The sequence below is a fragment of the Oryctolagus cuniculus genome, chromosome 11 (genome assembly GCF_964237555.1).
Source record: "Oryctolagus cuniculus chromosome 11, mOryCun1.1, whole genome shotgun sequence".
NCBI lineage: Eukaryota > Metazoa > Chordata > Mammalia > Lagomorpha > Leporidae > Oryctolagus > Oryctolagus cuniculus.
In genome coordinates, this window is record NC_091442.1 from 30,680,890 (window position 1) to 30,698,400 (window position 17,511).

At 45.7% G+C, this 17,511-nt stretch overlaps 1 protein-coding gene across 4 annotated transcripts in view; it reads left to right on the forward strand.

Annotated features, from left to right (window-relative positions):
• The window catches only part of SHLD1 (shieldin complex subunit 1), a 116,227-nt gene that overhangs the window by 24,349 nt on the left and 74,367 nt on the right, over positions 1–17,511 (forward strand). Inside the window, exon 3 of one of the 4 annotated variants that reach the window (XM_051846198.2) lies at positions 1,329–6,823. The exons of the other annotated variants lie outside the window; for them this stretch is intronic. Within the exon in view, the coding sequence (XP_051702158.1) occupies positions 1,329–1,420 (92 nt within the window). The 3' untranslated portion in view covers positions 1,421–6,823. Of the gene's footprint in view, positions 1–1,328; positions 6,824–17,511 lie in introns of those variants that run through there. 4 annotated transcript variants of the gene reach the window in all.

Consider the following 17,511-nt stretch of genomic DNA (forward strand, 5'->3'; position numbering starts at 1 on the left):
GGAAGAATGTAGTGGCCAGGTATCTTATGTCCTCCTCCTCAACTGAAGAAAGTGACCATACCCAGTGAATCCTGACCCACCAGCTAGACTCATATCTCCCCAGGATAGACGGGTTGCCCGTCCAACATCACCAGGAAAGCCTAGCACCCAACAAGGGGGATTGATAGGAATAAGGCCACTAAAAATAAGTGGCCTGGGAAAGCACTGTCCCCTACTGCTTGGCTGCCCAAGACTTCCCTCCTCTGCTCAGTGATCCCCAGGTGTTCAGGGGACCACATGCAAGAGGATTCTGCCAGTGCAACCAACAGCCAGGCCTGAGGTCTCTTGTCTTCCTGAGTCCCAGAGTCTTCTCTCCTGCCCAGATTCTCTGGGGTGCACCAGCAGGTGGGACAGCACTGCACCAGACACCCTGGCCTGGGAAGCCTCCACCCTCACAGTAGCCAAAACAAATTGATAAATATTTTTGGATCTCATGAAAATTCTCAGACTTTTGCTCTGTGAAAGCCCTTGTGAAGATTATGAAAAGACCAGTTACAGACTGGGAGAAAATATTTGCTAATCCCAAATCTCACAAAGGACCAGTGTCGAATATAAACAGAACTCTCAAAACTCAACTTAGAAAAATATACAAGTTGAAAAAATATACAATGTGGTTTTACCAAACAGAGCACAGTTTAGTTGCTCTGCATCCTTCAACTCTTCTTACTTTCTATTCGTTAGACAGTGACCATACTAAATGGGTGTGAGTTTCATTTTTCTGGTGATTAGTGATGTTGAGTATCTTTTCACATGTTTGTTGCCATTTGTCTTATCAACAATAGACACGGAGAAATTTCTATTGAAATCCTTTGCCTGTTTTAAAAAATGTTACTTAATCTTTTGTTATTGGCTTACAGGAGTTCTTTGTATGTTCTAGACATTGTTCTATATCTGATACATGATTTTCAAATATTTTCTCCCTTTCTATAGTTTGCCTTTTCTCTGTTTGTATCCCTTGATGCACAATGTTTTCAAGTTTGGAGACAGGCATTTGGCCCAGGGGTTAAATTGCCACCTAGTACACCCGCATCCCATGTTAAAGTACCTGGGTTTGAGCACTGGCTCCTCTCTCCATTCCAGCTTCTTGCTAATGTGCGCCCTGGGAGGCAGCAGGGGATGGCTCAGTACTTGGGTCCATGCTACCCACATGGGAGACAAGGATTGAGTTCCCAGCTCTTGACTTTGGCCTGACCTGATTCCATCTGTTGTGGGCATTTGGGGAGTAAACCAATGGGTGAGAGATCTCTCTCTATCTTTCAAATAAATAATTTTTTTTTTTTTTTTGACAGGCAGAGTGGACAGAGAGACAGAGAGAAAGGTCTTCTTTTTCCTTTGGTTCACCCCCAGTGACCGCTGTGGCAGGTGCACCGCGCTGATCTGAAGCCAGGAGCCAGGTGCTTCTCTTGGTCTCCCATGTGGGTGCAGGGCCTAAGGACTTGGGCCATCCTCCACTGCACTCCTGGGCCACAGCAGAGAGCTGGACTGGAAGAGGAGCAACCGGGACTAGCACCCAGGGCCCCAACCGGGACTAGAACCTGGTGTGCTGGCGCTGTAGGTGGAGGATTAGCCTATTGAGCTGTGGCGCTGGCCTGTTTTTACAGTTTTTAAGATTGCTGTGGTACCATTTGTCTGTTTCTGCTTTTGTTATCTGTGCTTTTGATGCCATATCCAAATTATCAGTGCTACATTCACTGTCATGAAGCTTTTCAATGGTGTTTTCTTCTAGGAGTTTTATAGTTTGCGATCTTACGTTGACATATTTCATCCATTTGGAGTTAAATTTTTTTTCTTTTTTCTTTAGTAAATATAAATTTTCAAAGTACAGTTAATGGATTACAATGGCTCCCCCCCATAATTTCCCTCCCACTCACACCCCTCCCATCTCCCGCTTCTTCTCCCATTCCATTCACATCAAGATTCATTTTCAATTATCTTTATATACAGAAGATCAATTCAGTATGTATTAAGGAAAGATTTCATCAGTTTGCACCCACACAGAAACACAAAGTGTAAAATACTGTTTCAGTACTAGTTATAGCATTACTTCACATTGGACAACACACTAAGGACAGATCCCACATGAGAAGTAAGTACACAGTGACTCCTGTTGTTGACTTAGCAATTTGACACTCTTTTTTATGGAGTCAGTAATTCGGATCTGCACAGGTACTTGAGCCATCACTTCCGCTTCCTAGGCTGTGCATTAGTCGAGAGCCAGACCAGAAGCAGAGGAGCTGGGAATTTGCATCTTAGTTGCTTCACCAAGAGCTGTGCGCTCTTAACCATTCCTGGGCTACTCTTGCGACTCGAAACGCCTGTGAGTAGTGGGTCGTCATTCCAGCCCTCACCCAGGAGCTGGAGTTAATTTTTTGTATGTGATGTAAGATAATGGTTCAGCCTCATTCTTCTGCGTATGGGAATCCGGTTTTCTCAGCACTGTTTGTTGAGGAGACCTTCTTTTCCCCATTGAGTGGTCTTGATATCCCTGTCAAAGATCATGTAACCATGTTCTGGTTTTCTGTTCCACCAGTCTATGTATCTGTCTTCATGACAATACCACACTGTTTTGATTACTGTAGCTATGTTTTGAAATCAGGAAGTATGAATCCTCCAACTTAGTTATTCTTTTTCAAAACTTCCTGTCTGGGATCTCGGTGTTTTTTCAAATGTGCCCATAAATACATCTCAGTGGGCATGCAAATTTATATATTTTAGCACATTTGTTTATTCATAGATTTTAACAAAAATAATCTCTAAGGAACATGGTATACTGCAACTTGCCTTTTAAAAGTCCACATTCAATCACAGCTATTCTTTAATGTCAGTATCTCAGTCCTTTTGAGGTCTCTATAAAGCATTCTAGAGTATGAATATACTATTAACTTTTTAGCTAACCTCCTATTAATGGTAATTAGCTTGTCTCTTGACAATTATCAATAAACATGTGTTTTCTTGATATATAGAGATTTTAGATTCTTATATAGTCAACTGTACAAATTAAAGTCTGTGATTTGGCATAATATTTTTAAAAATCTGAGACTGAGTGACAAAGAGAGAGACACACACACACACACACACACACACAGTGCTCTGACTGGTTCACTCTCCAAATGCCCACAATGGCCAGAGCCAGGAGCTAGGAATTCAATCTAGATCCTCATTTGGTGGAGAAACCCAGTTACTTGAACCATTACTGCTGCCTCCTGAGGTCTGCATTGGCAGGAAGCTGGAGTCAGGAGTTGGAAGCCAGGTATTAAACCCTGACTCTCTGATATGGAACACAGGTATCTTAACTGCTAGGCTAAATGTTCCTTCCTAACTTCCTAGGCTAAATGTTCCTTCTACTTGAGAGGTAGAGAGTGAGAGCAATCTCCCATTTGCTAGTTCACTCCCCAAATACGTGCAGCTGGTGGGACTGAAGGTTGGAAGTGAAGCCAGGAGCTTTAAACTCAATCCAGGTCTTCCCTGTGGGTGGCAGGAGTGCTACCTGGTATAATGTTTAGACAATCATAATATAATATATATATAATATAATAATAAATATATTATACAAATTGTTACCTTCTAGTGGTTTTAAGCTTTAATTTTTTACTTAGAATTATTTAGGTATAAGGTATGAGGTGGGGTTATAGCTTTGTCATTTTTCCAAATGGGAGCCAGTTGTCTTAATGCTGGTTTTAATGTTCCCCTACTTTTTCAACAATTGTGTTCTACATTTTAAATTTTTTTCTTTTGACAGGCAGAGTGGACAGTGAGAGAGAGAGACAGAGAGAAAGGTCTTCCTTTGCCGTTGGTTCACCCTCCAATGGCTGCTGCGGCCGATGCGCTGCGGCTGGCGCACCGCGCTGATCCGAAGGCAGGAGCCAGGTGCTTCTCCTGGTCTCCCGTGGGGTGCAGAGCCCAAGTACTTGGGCCATCCTCCACTGCACTCCCTGGCCACAGCAGAGAGCAGGCCTGGAAGAGGGGCAACCGGGACAGAATCCGGCGCCCCGACTGGGACTAGAACCCGGTGTGCCGGCGCCGCAAGGCGGAGGATTAGCCTTCTGAGCTGCGGCGCCGGCGTATGTTTTAATTTTTAAAATTTTTTTTAAAATAGACTTGGCTTTGGCTTTTCTTGATATCCAAATCTTTTTTTTTTTTTTTTTTTAAAGATTCATTTATTTATTTGGAAGGGCAGAGTAACAGAGAGGCAGAGGGAGAGAGAAAGAGGTCTGCCATCCTCTGGTTTACTCCCCAATTGGACAATGGCCAGAGCTGGGCCAATCTGAAGCCAGGAGCCAGGAGCGTCTTCCTGGTCTCCCACGTGGGTGCAGGGGCCAAGTACTTGGGCCATCTTCCACTGCTTTCCCAGGCCCTAACAGAGAGCTGGATCAGAAGTGGAGCAGCTGAGACTTGAACTGGTGCCCATAAGGGATGCCGGCACTGCAGGTGGTGGCTTCACCTACTATGCCACAGCGCCAGACCCTACATTTTTATTTTTGATTTTGAGCTAGGCTGGTCTGGGTTTGGCCGTGTCTCTGTCTGTATCCACTAGCTTTCTGACCTGGGGCAAGTTGCTCCACTTCCCTTTGCCCAGTTTCTTCATCTGTGTCTGCTTTGCAGGTTGTCATGAGGATTCATTGAGACACTTGCAGTCCACTTAGTATAGGCTGGCTGGCACTTCCTCTGCTGCTGTTAGTACTAGTGGCATTACTAGGGTTGGTTTCTGGACTTTCTTTGTTGAGTTCCACCCAGGAGAACCAGTGTTGCTCAGTTCTAAGCAAAAAGCGATTCATATTGTGACAGAACCCATACAGAGAGGTTATTCTGATGAACACTGATCCAAAGTATCTATAGAGTTACTTCCTTGCATTCACTTTGAGTGGGGTGTGTGTGTGTCTTTTGCTTACTTTGGATATAATTTTAGGCTGGTTTTTCTCATCTTGTTCCCATATAATATCTTCATTGGGAACATGGTATTTGTCAACAGATGTCTTCTCACTTGCAAAATGCTCTGATTTGTGTCTTAGATGTTCCTGTGACTCTCTACAAACCATCTTTTGATGAAAGATCCCAGTTAACACTAAGTAGTCCCATACCTGTGAGAATGTATTGTGTAATAACGTGTTTATTATGGGGTTTAGTATAATCAGCCCAGTGAAACCATTTTTAACTTGTCTTTATTGCACCCTGCTACAGATTGAGGGTGATATGAAACAATGGGAACAAATGATTCCTGTACTCAAGGAGTTGATGGTCTAGTTGGGAAAATAAAATGTAATGTTAAAATCCGAGGGGACAAAATCAGGCAATATAAATTTCATAGCTGCACAGAACACATAAAAGTGAGCAAACTCATGAAAGAAAAGACCATCTCTTCAGTAAACAGCAAGTATCTACTTGTTTCCCCGTGTCAGAATCCTCCATGTAAAGATTAGCTGTTGAAGCCATAACATTCTGTGTGCAGCTAGAAATAATGACTTAAGGAATAGAAAGTAGCATTTCCCAAGACAGAGGAGCAATTATACAAAATAATGATATAGGTCTTACAGGAAACATTTTCATAACTTTATTACTAGTCCTCAGAGTTTTCTCATCATGAACACTCTCAAAATTACCTATAAAGTGTAAAAGTATTTTTAATTGATGCGTTGGTCACTGTTACTATTATTATTGATGTATTATTAAGAAGATATAAAGAAATAGTCAAAATAGGAAACAGATAATTGCTTAATTATGATTTAAGGGTACTTCCCCTGTTGTTGCTTTGTGGTATCTCTGGGAAATACCCCATGGTTCCCCCACTGTACCTCTGACTATTAACTTGCAGCTAATTCCCTAAATTTGAATTTGAGTTCATATGGGAAGATGAGATCATTGATCTTTGTGGTCAAACCTATGGAAGTCTTGATTTCTTCCTTCAAGGAATGGGTTAATTGAAATGTCCTGTCTCTCAAAACTTGCACCTCCTGAATATAAATTGTCTGGTGACTCCTCACAGCTATCCCAAGACAGTACTATAGTAAGATAGGAATTAACAGGATTCAGCAACTGGGAAAACAAATTTGAAATTGGCTACATAAATGAACATTTTCTTTGATATGTGGAGTTGAATGTTGTGAGGTCAATAGGAGCCATTAATATCAGATCATCATACTTTTTCCTACACAAGGAATGCAATGGTCTTAAATTACTTCCATACAGTCACACTGTTTCTAGTCAGTGCTTTATGTTTATTCAGTAGGTGCTCAATCAATGCATGCTCTATGTTGAATACTGTGCTTGGGTGCCTTACAGGAAGCTTACAGAAGGATCGAAATTTAATGTCTTTCCCGCTGCTCAATCCTGGCCATAGCCCTTGCCACTGCCTGAAGCTGTTTGGTCTGTGCAGGTAATCTTCCTGCTTGTGATCAGTTGCAGGTTTCACCTGTGGGGGAGGTGACAAGGTGTGCCCCCACATGATTGACACTGGGTAAACATGCAGGGTAAGTTACAACAGGGGAAGTGAGGTGAAGGATACTTGGTCTCTCCTGGTTTTAGACTATAATCTGCATATCACTTTCCAAATATTAACTCAGCTCTCAACAGGCATAAGAAGTTGAAGTTGTTTGCCACTGGCCAGGAAAATGAGAAGGATTGTCGAATGTCTCCCAGCATATTAAGTACTGGGAAGAAAAACAGACACAGGACTTTGGGTTCTATTTTTGCTCAAAGTAGAGACAGGAAGCTTTATTCATTTAACAATGTATAAAGTGATTTAAAAAATTTAGAACTACCCTTCTTGGTGAAAGAAAGAAAAAAGGAAAGGAGGAGGCAAGAAAGGAGGGAGAGAGGAAAGAAGGGAGGGGAGAGATGAGGGTGTTAGTCTGTTGTGAGGATTAAGGATAATGTATGTGGGGCCAGCTCTGTGGCACAGTGGGTTAAGCCACTGCTTGCAACACAGGCATCCCATCTCAGAGCTCCCTGCTAATGTGCCTGGGAAAGCAGCAGAAGATGGCTCAAGTACTTGGGCACCAGGTGGGTAGGGGTGTGGGGTGGCAGTGGGGGTGTGTCGGGGGGTAAGAGTCCTGGCTCCCGGCTTCAGCTTGGCTCAGCCCTGGCTGTTGTGGCCATCTGGGGAGAGAACCAGTGCATGGAAGGTCTCTTTCTCACCAGCTCTCCCTCTCTCTGTGTCACTCTGCCTTTCAAATAAATAAATATTTTTTTTTGAAAAAAGCATAATGGATATGAAACCCAGCACTCTGGTTCCCTCCCTATGACATATATTAATAGTATGTGCCATGGTGATGGTCACAGAAAATGCATGTTTCAGGAAGATTTGACTAAGGGCATGTCTAATTAAGGCACATTATTATGACGTCACTATTCATCATGAATATCCAGCCACTTGATTTTACTGACATCTCTGGGATACTCAAGAATTACAGGCCGGTGCCGCGGCTCACTAGGCTAATCCTCCACCTAGCGGCGCCGGCACACCGGGTTCTAGTCCCGGTCGGGGCGCCGGATTCTGTCCCGGTTGCCCCTCTTCCAGGCCAGCTCTCTGCTGTGGCCAGGGAGTGCAGTGGAGGATGGCCCAGGTGCTTGGGCCCTGCACCCCATGGGAGACCAGGAGGAAGCACCTGGCTCCTGCCATCGGATCAGCGCGGTGCGCTGGCCGCAGCAGCCATTGGAGGGTGAACCAACGGAATGAAGACCTTTCTGTCTCTCTCACTGTCCACTCTGCCTGTCAAAAAAAAAAAAAAAAAAAAAAGAATTACAGTCTCCTGGCCGTGTAGTCCTAGGATGTACCATGTCACAAGCCTTTGTTCAGTCTGTTCTGGGGCTACTGTTTAGACTATAGACCTCCCACACATGTACATGACCCTTTGTCTCTGTCCCTAACAGCATTTGTATCAGAGGTCATGTTTTAGTTATCTTTTGTTGCCTTACTACTTCAAAGCTTAGTAATTTGAAACAACTGTTGTCTTATCGCTCATGATTTTGTGGGTTGAATTGGTTCAGCTGGGTGGTTTTTATGATGTTGCCTGGGGCTGCAGTCACCTGTGGGCTTGCATGGTCTGGAAACTTCATGGCTGCTCTCACTTGGCTGACAGTTGATGTTAGCCACCACCTGGGAGCCAGCTGGGCTATCAGCAGGAGTGATCACACATGGCCTCTCCATGCCCGTGTGCCTCAGGCTTCTAGCAACATGATGGCTGAGTTATGACAGGGCAAATCCCAAGAGTGAGCCTCCCAAGAGAAGAAAAGCAGAAACTGCCAATTCTCCCAAAGGCTGGGCTCACTTCTGTTGTATTCTATGAGTCCAGATAGTCACAAGCCAGCTCACATTCAAGGGATGAGGGTATTGACTCAGGTCTTTTTTCTTTCTTAAATCTTTATTTATTTTCATTTTTAATTCACAAGTCCGGGAGACAGACAGGCAGAGATCTTCTATCCACTGGTTTGCTCCTTAGCCACCTCAAATATCCAGGGATGGGCCAGAAACGAAGAGCCTGGAACTCAATCTAGGTTTCTCAAGTGGGTGACAGGGACATAAGTATTTAAGCTATCATCTGCTGCCTCTATGGTGCACATTAGCAGGAAGCTAGAATTGGAAGTAAAACCAAGACAGGCATGATGATACGGGATACAGCCATCCCAAGCTGTGCCAAATGCCTGCCCCTGACTCAACCCATTATGGGAGAATAGCATGGACATATAGGGAGGGAAGGAGTTGGTGAATGGCCATTTTTCTGTTGGGTAAATATCACATTCCTTTAAATTTTGCCTTAACTTTGTCCAAGTCTTTTAAAAGGATACTCACAAACCCAAGGTTCATGCCCCAGAAGTAGTTCTGGAAAAGGTGATGAGACATCATTGCCCTGAACAGTAGAATCTGGACTGGATTGATTAGTCTCTCTCTCCCTCCCTCCCTCCCTTCCTTCCTTTGCAAAGGCAGAGTTACCCAGAGGCAGAGAGAGAGAGAGAGAGAGAGAGAGTCTTCCATCCACTGGTTCACTTCCCAAATGGCTTCAATAACCAGAGCTGCACCGATCTGGAGCCAGGAGCTTCTTCTGGGTCTCCCACATGGGTACAGGGGCCCAAGGCCATTTTCCACTGCTTTCCCAGGTCATAGCAGAGAGCTACCGGCATCATGTGGGATGCCAGCACTGCAGGTGGTGGCTTTACCCGCTGTGCCACAGCACCAGCCCCTGGACTGATTAGTCTTAGATATAGTTATGTGGAAGTGGAACAACACTTGTCTTAGTACATAGTCTTGATAATATCTTAGCTCTTATGAAAGTCAATGACTGTCCAGTTCAGTAAGAGAAGACTTCAGTTTCTGTGATTATAGTTAGAGTAGTGGTTCCCACCTGAAGGTGATTTTGTTCCTTGGGGGGTGTTTGGCAATGTAAGGAAACAATTTTGTGTGGGGGCGGTGCTACAGGCATCTAGTGGGTGAAGACTAGAGATGAAGCTAAACATCAAATGCTGCACAGGAGAGCCTTTTCTTACAACAAAGCATTCTAGCTATCTTCCATCCATTGATTGATTCCCCAAATGCCAGCAACAGCCGTGGCTGAGCCAGGCCAAAGCCAGGGGCCAGGAGTTATATCCAGGTCTCCCACATGTGTGCAGGGGCCCAAACACTTGGGCCATCTTCTCTTACTTTCCCAGGAGCATTAGCAGGGAACTGGATCAGAAATAGAACAGATGGGGACTGCCATTGTGGCACAGCAGGTAAAGCCACTACCTGTGATGCCAGCATCCTATATGGGTGCCAGTTCATATCTCAGTTGCTCCACTTCTGATCCAACTCCCTGCTAATGGACTGGGAAAATCAGTGGAGGATGGCACAAGTGCTACTGGCTCCTGGCTTCGGCCTGGCCCAGTGCTGGCCGTTGTGGCCATTGGGGAATGAACCAATGGATGGGAAGATCTCTCTCTCTCTCTCTCTCTCTCTCTCTCTCTCTCTCTCCCCCTGTCTGTAACTCTGACTTTCAAATAAAGGAAAAAAAAAAGGAAGAAAAGAAAAGAAAAAGAAAGAAAAGTAGAGCAGCTGGGACTTGAACCAGTGCCCGTATGGGGTGTCAGCATCTCAGGCAGCAGCTGGTCCCTATCTTTACTTCTGATTAAAATAGTTTATATACAGTGATTAGATTGAGGTATCTAGTAGGGCACGTATTCCATCCTCTTCTTCCCACCTCAAACTCTAAAATATTTATCAAGAAAAAAACTGGTATCTCTGTCTATATCTATAGATACCTACATATGGCTCTTTCTATAGCTATATATGTATGTCTATTTCTACATTTCTGTTCTTATCTGTTATCTATATTCTGGAAAAGAACAAAGAGTGATCACTGTGGACCAGAAATTTTGAATATCATTGAAAGGCTATGTCAGTCAGGAAAGGCTAACTTCAGCTTTTGGTAATAAACCAGCCTCCAATTCTAAGTGGTTTAAAGCTAATTTGTTTCTTACTTGTGCTACAAGGTCATGCTGGGCCACCATCCCAAATGTTACCACTGCCATGTAGAAGGAAAAAGGGAACTGGAGGGCCTTGTGTTGGCAGGTCAAAGTCTGCCCTGGAAGTGGCAAGCATCAATCAGTGCTCCTAATCGCAACTGCTTGCCCAGAAAGATTTGCCAGGGTTCATTTCCACAAAGGAGCTGGGACTACCATCCTGTCAGTGGCCTGGAGAGGGGAGAATCGAAGATATCTGAGACTCCCTCAGAGGTCAGGGTAGATGGGAGTTGATGAAAGGAAGAAGCCAAGGGCCAGCGCTGTGGTGTGGTGGGTAAAGCCAACTCTGGCATTCCATATGGGCACCCGTATGGGTTCAAATCCTAGCTGCTGCACTTCTGTTCCAGCTCTCTCCTATCGCTCTGGAAAGCAGTGGAAATCCTTGGGCCCCTGCCACCCATGTGAGAGACCCAGATGAAGCTCCTGCCTCTGGCTTCAGCCTGGCCCAGCCCAATCAGTGGATGGAAGCGCTCTCTCTCTCTCTCTCTCTCTCTTTGTCTCTCCCACTCCCTGTGTAACTTTGCCTTTTGAATGAATGAATGAATGAATGAATCTAAATCTAAAAAGGAAGGAGAGAAAGAAAGAAGCCACAGGCCAAAGTTGTCTCAGGCAGGACTGCTGCAGAAGGCAGGAGTGGGTTCTGAAGACCTAGGGAGTAAGAGAGGACTCTTAAGAGGAACGTGTAAGGAGATTGAGACCGACCTGCATCCTAGAGATGTGAGAATTACAAGGCGTGCTCTATTTAACATTCAGGGAGTTCTTAACATTTACTGAATAGTTAATGTATCATGGAAATCCTGTGTCTTCCTTACGAAGTTCTGAGTTAAAAATCATTGTGCCTAGTACAGTGTCTGGTCCATAGGATGTGCTTGGCAAATCCTTACTGATGGCTGTAAACTTACCATAGGAGAAAAACAATTGCTGTTTTAAAAATCACTATGATTATCTTGTTATGCTCTCCTGTAGGTAAGATTGGTTTGGGATACAAATCAGAGTCCTAACCCCTTGTGAGAGCACTTGAAGGAATTTCTCCTGCCCAACAGGTGGCCAGGATCCCAATGAAAGGCATGTCCATCTGGAGGATTTAGAGCCTTCCCTCCTTTGTCTTAAAGCTGAGTTTGTAGTTTTCCTTGTGTTCTCCTTGATCCACGACCATACATGTTCTTCTCATCCTCCCAGCTCCGTGGAAGGACATCCGTGTTCCTCCAGGCCCAGCTTTCCTGCCGGTGACCTCTGTCTGCACTGCATCTCTGGAGTCATTCTCCTTAGGGGTTGTGTCAGCAATCAAACCATGTGGGATCAGATCTGCTATCTACTGGCCCTGTGACTTGGGGCCAAGGGACTTTATCTTTTGTGACCTCAGTTCTCATTTCTAAAATTTGAATGACACTAGGTACTATATCACAAAACACAAGGTTGCTTGGAAAGTGCTTAAAAAGTTCTCAGAATAGGGGCTGACAAGGTGGCATTGTAGACACACAAAGATACATACACACACACAAAGAGAGACAGAGACTGAGAGAAAGTCCTCCATCTGCTGGCTCACTCTCCAAATGCCTATAACAACCAGGGCTAGGCAGGCCAAAGCCAGGAGCTGGGAACTATCCAGGACTCCCAGGTGGGTGACAGGGATCCAACTACTTGAGGCATCACCACTGCCTCCTGAGGTGTGAAGACTGGTAGCTTTTGACATCTCATACCTTCAGAAAGTCATGTAGCAGCTCTGTGTCCTGATTTCTTTCTTTGGGAAATGATAATTATACCTTTTCCCCTCCACATTCCAGAGATTTGGGGTTTCTTTCTTCCTTGTTTTACTTGGTTCTATATTTTGTCATCTTGGTAACTTTTGCGTGTCCTTAAAGCTACCTTCCATCTTTGAATGGAAAAGTAGAGGTATAAATAAAGAAATAAACACATAAATAAAGAGTCACTATGAAAGCAAACATATGCAACACATTTTTAAGCAGCAAGTATTAGCAGCAGCAGAGGTTGGAAAACCCAGTGAGCCTCTAAATATTCAAATCATGTTGACTTCAAATCATGTTGACTTCATGTAGTATCTCCATAAAGTAGAACCTTGAGGAATGATGTGACGGTAAATTTTATGTGTCAACTTTTTTTTTTTTTTTTTTTTTTTTTTTTTAATTTTTGACAGGCAGAGTGGACAGTGAGAGAGAGAGACAGAGAGAGAAAGGTCTTCCTTTGCCGTTGGTTCACCCTCCAATGGCCGCCGCTGCAGCCGGCGCACCGCGCTGATCCGATGGCAGGAGCCAGGATCCAGGTGCTTTTCCTGGTCTCCCATGGGGTGCAGGGCCCAAGCACCTGGGCCATCCTCCACTGCACTCCCTGGCCATAGCAGAGAGCTGGCCTGGAAGAGGGGCAACTGGGACAGAATCCGGCGCCCCAACCGGGACTAGAACCCGGTGTGCCGGCGCCGCAAGGTGGAGGATTAGCCTATTGGTAAATTTTATGTGTCAACTTGACTGGACCAAAGGAAGCCCAGATAGCTGGTAAAACCTGGCTTCTATGTGCGTCTGCAAAGGTGTTTGTAGAAATCTACTCTCACCAGTGTGGGTGGCCTCATTCCAATCCATCGAGGGTCTGAATAGAATAAAGCTATGGAGGAAGGGTGAGCTTGTCCATGCGTCTTTTCCTGCACTGGGATACTGGTGCTCTTGGTTCTTTGGACTTGGCCTGGGACTCTTCCAGTTTGGACACGACCTACATCACCACCTTTCCTGGGCTATAGCTTGCAGACAGCACATCATTGGGACTTAGCCTCTGTAAGTGTGAGAGATGATCTTCATAATCAGTCTCTTTCTGCATCTCTGTTCTGTTGGCTCTGTTTCTGTAACAGACATGAAGGAGATAAACCTGCTTTGAGCCTTTGAAATCAGAAGTTCTGAAGTGGTTATGCAGCTGAACAGAGACTACGTTGTGTGTGTGTGTACGTGTGTGTGTAAGGATTTCTTTATTTGCAAGAGTGACACAGAGAAGGAGAGGGAGAGGGAAAGAGAGAGAGAAATCTTCCGTTTGCTGGTTTACTCCCCAATGGCCACAACTGTTGGAGGCTAAGGCTGGCCCAGGGCAAAGACAGGAACCAGAAACTCCATCAGGGTCTCCAGTGTAGATGGCAGGGGCCCAAGCACTTGGGCCATCTTCCACTGCTTTCCCAGGCACATTAACAGGGAGTTGGATCTGAAGCAGAGTAGCTGGGATTTTAACCAGTGCTCCATGTGGGATCTGACATCACAAGTGGAGTATTAACTTGTTGCACCACAATGCTGGCCCTAAGAATATACTTTTAAAATACATGGCCACTGGGCCAGTGTTGTGGCGCAGCAGGTTAAGCTACTGCCTGCACTGACATGCTGTATGAGTGCCAGCTCCCTGCTAATGTGCCTGAGAAAACACAGGAAGATGGCCTGAGTACTTGGGTCTCCCCACCCACGTGGGAGTCCCTGATGTTGTTCCTGGCTCCTGGTTTTGACCTGCTCTCCACCCTGCACTTCCACCCCTGCCATTGTAGCTATTTGGGGGAGTGAACCAACAGATGGAAGGGCTCTCTCTCTTTTTCTCTGTGTAATTCTGCCCTTTTTTAAAAAAAGATTTATTCATTTATTTGAAAGAGTTTTACAGGTGTGGGGAGCAATCCGGACTAGACTAGGTTACTCGAATTAAGACTTATTCTATGCATCTGCTCTCCCACAATATGGCGCTGGGAGAGAAGTAAACAGCTTCCGCACAGCTGCCTCCAGTTCAACTAATAAACTGTAGGACTTGCTCCTGATTGGAGGAGAGCAGCGTACTCGGCGTGTGGGCAGCCGAGTTGGGATTGGCGGAGGAGGACTATAAAGGAGGAGAGAGACGGCATGCACCAGGAACATCTATGGGGAACATCTAAGGGAACCCGTGCAGCCCCCGAGAAAGCCGGCCGGCGGTGTGCCGCTCCCCTGCGGAAGTGGGGAATGCGGCCAGGGGGAACTGCCCTTCCACGGAGGTGGAAGGGATAGTAGCCAACCCGGGAAGAACCAGCAGCAAACCCGGGGAGGGCCGAGCAGACGAAAGAACAGCGCAGGGTCCTGTGTTGCTCCTCCACGAAGAGGGGGAGCGACATACAGGGAGAGAAGGAGAGGCAGAGAGAGAGAGAGAGAGGTCTTCCTTCTGCTGGTTCTCTCCCCAGTTGGCCAAAACACCTGGAGCTGCACCAATCCGAAGCCAGTAGCCAAGAGCTTCTTCTGGGTCTCCCACACAGGTACAGGGGCCCAAGGACTTGGGCCATTTTCCACTGCTTTCCCAGGCCACAGCAGAGAGCTGGATCGGAAATGGAACAGCCAGGACTTGAACTGGCCGCAGCGGCTTTACCCACTACACCACAGCGCCGGCCCCATAATTCTGCTTTTCAAATAAGTAAATAAATAAATCTTAGAAAAAAGAACACATGGACTTAAAAAAAAGAGCAGGTGGTGGTAGGCTTGCTATTTGGGGTTAGTGGTCTATCTCCTGCCTCTTCAGTCAAGAAGACGTTTCTTACTCCTACAGCTAAATCAATAGAATGAATGTAAAGCATTAGTATATAATGCAAGACACAATTCTCTGGCTTACGTTCCGTCTCCTGTTTTTTTTGTTTTTGTTTTTGTTTTTTTTTTTTTTATGTGACTTATAATCACTATAGGCCAGTTTTGTTTATCCAGGGTCTGTTACATCCTGTATCTTTCATTGTCTTAGAGCTGACCTGTGACTGTTCAGGAACATGTCAGTTATAGCATAACATAAAACATATCCAAGGAATTCCATTGCAGAAATTGCACAACTTGGCAAAGTTGGCTGTCAGCCATTTTTGTCACCTCAGCATGTGTGCCACTGTCCCTTTCCTTTTTGAGTCTGGCCTGCAAACTTGTGCCTATGCATTCAAACAGGAATTTGGATTAAGAAGCAGGACCTTGTTCAACTTTGCACAAGCTGTTTCCTGTTGAGTTTGCGAACTTGAATCGTTTGAAGGCAGGAAGGAAAGAAAAACCACCAGAGAGATTCTACATTTGCAAAGACTGCAGCGCAGTTTGTTTACTGAACAGAGAGAGTGTATGCCAATGGCCACATTATGCCTTTGCCCAGCCTGGGAATCTTGGAGTCCAGCAGCAATCAGCTGAGGGCAAAGCAGTGACCCCACACTAACCACAAGCACCTGTGTTCCCCCAGAGGAAGGCTTGGCCCCTGAAAGCTCCGCCTTCCTGTCTGGGTATTGGTCTAACAGTCATGAAACTGCAGTAACACAATTGTGCTTCTCCCTTTAACTTAACAGGGCCTCAGTCCTCCTTTTGATTTGTCTAAATTAAGAAATTAGGGCTCTCTACATTTGTCAGTTTCTTTAAAAGGATAAAATATTGTGGACAGGTAACAGAAGTGTGAGTTCTAGGCCAGTGCCGCGGCTCACTAGGCTAATCCTCTGCCTGTGGCGCCGGCACACCAGGTTCTAGTCCTGGTTGGGGCACCAGATTCTGTCCCGGTGCTCCTCTTCCAGTCCAGCTCTCTGCTGTGGCCCGGGAGTGCAGTGGAGGATGGCCCAAGTCCTTGGGCCCTGCACCTGCATGGGAGACCAGGAGAAGCACCTGGCACCTGGCTTCGGATCAGCACAGTGTGCTGGCTGCAGCGGCCATTGGAGGGTGAACCAACGGCAAAAGGAAGACCTTTGTCTCTCTCTCTCTCTCACTGTCCATTCTGCCTGTCAAAAAAAAAAAAAAAAAAAAAAGTGTGAGTTCTAGAGTGTCTGCTAAGTTTGTAATCAGGAGGAGAGCTTAACCTGGCAGGGTGGGTGGCTAAGCCTGGTGACTTCCATGTCTCTGATGAATGGGGCCAAAGCATGGCCTTTGAAGTGGCATTGACCCAAGTTCTTTGGCTCATTTGCAAATAGAAATTAACAAGAGGCCAACGTGCAGCCCAGACAAGGATTTTTAGGGACTTACGCTCAAGTGCAAGGGAGGCAGCGTGGTGGGAAGAGGTTCTGCTGACTGGCTGGCTGACAGAGCTGAACAGGTGTTTTTATGTGGTTGGGGAGGCCTGGTGGTTCCCCTTTGCCCTTGATGCTTTGTTTTGCACTTAGTTCGGTGTTTTGCACAGGCGCTGTTTTATTTTGCACACACAGTGTGGCTCACATGTCAATGAGGTCACAAATCCGTTACATTGGGCTGTTCTGGGCAGATCTGCAGGTTGGGAAACTGTAACAGGGCAGTAGGCAGTAGGGTATCTGTCCTTGCTCCTCATTGGTTGGGAGCTGTAGTAGTAGGCAGTAGGGCATCTGTCCTTGCTCCTCATTGGTTGGGAGCTGTAGTAGGTTGGGAGAGGCTTGACTTCGTAAGTCCTGTTTCTGTCCGTCTCAGAAGGGCTTTCTCACTTTTTACTTGGTATCCTTGGGTAAATTGAAGAACTTCTTTGAGCCTCAGTTTTTTCATCTGTTTTATGGGGATAATAACATCTCTCCGATGGAGGTGGAAGCAGAGTGACAGCAATGACAGTCTCCATCCCTACACATTTAAGCTCTCATGTAAGAGTCATGCTCAGTGGCCCATATCATGTAGGTTTACAGATTGTGCCTCCCTCCTCCCTGTTGAAAATTAGAACATGTGCTTATGTGTCAGTTATCCTGTGCTTGGTGGTGGTTGGGAAGCACTGACCCTTTTCCCACAGAGCAGCCCCAGTGTAACGATGCTTTGTGATTTGTGGGGTTTTGACTTTACAATGCTGTGACAGTGATAGGAATTCATTAGAAACTATACTCGGAGTGTTCACTTTTGACTTTGTCTTGGACTAGTGATGTGCGGGACAATCTTGTCCTCTGGTGCTGGGTGGCAGCGACAGTCACAGCTCCCAGTCCTCCGCGGAGTTGAGGGTAAATAACCCACATTCTGCTGTGTACGTGGTGCTGAGCCACGACACTGAGGAGGTCAGGTGTATTAAGTACCCTTTTGATCTACAGTATTTTCCACA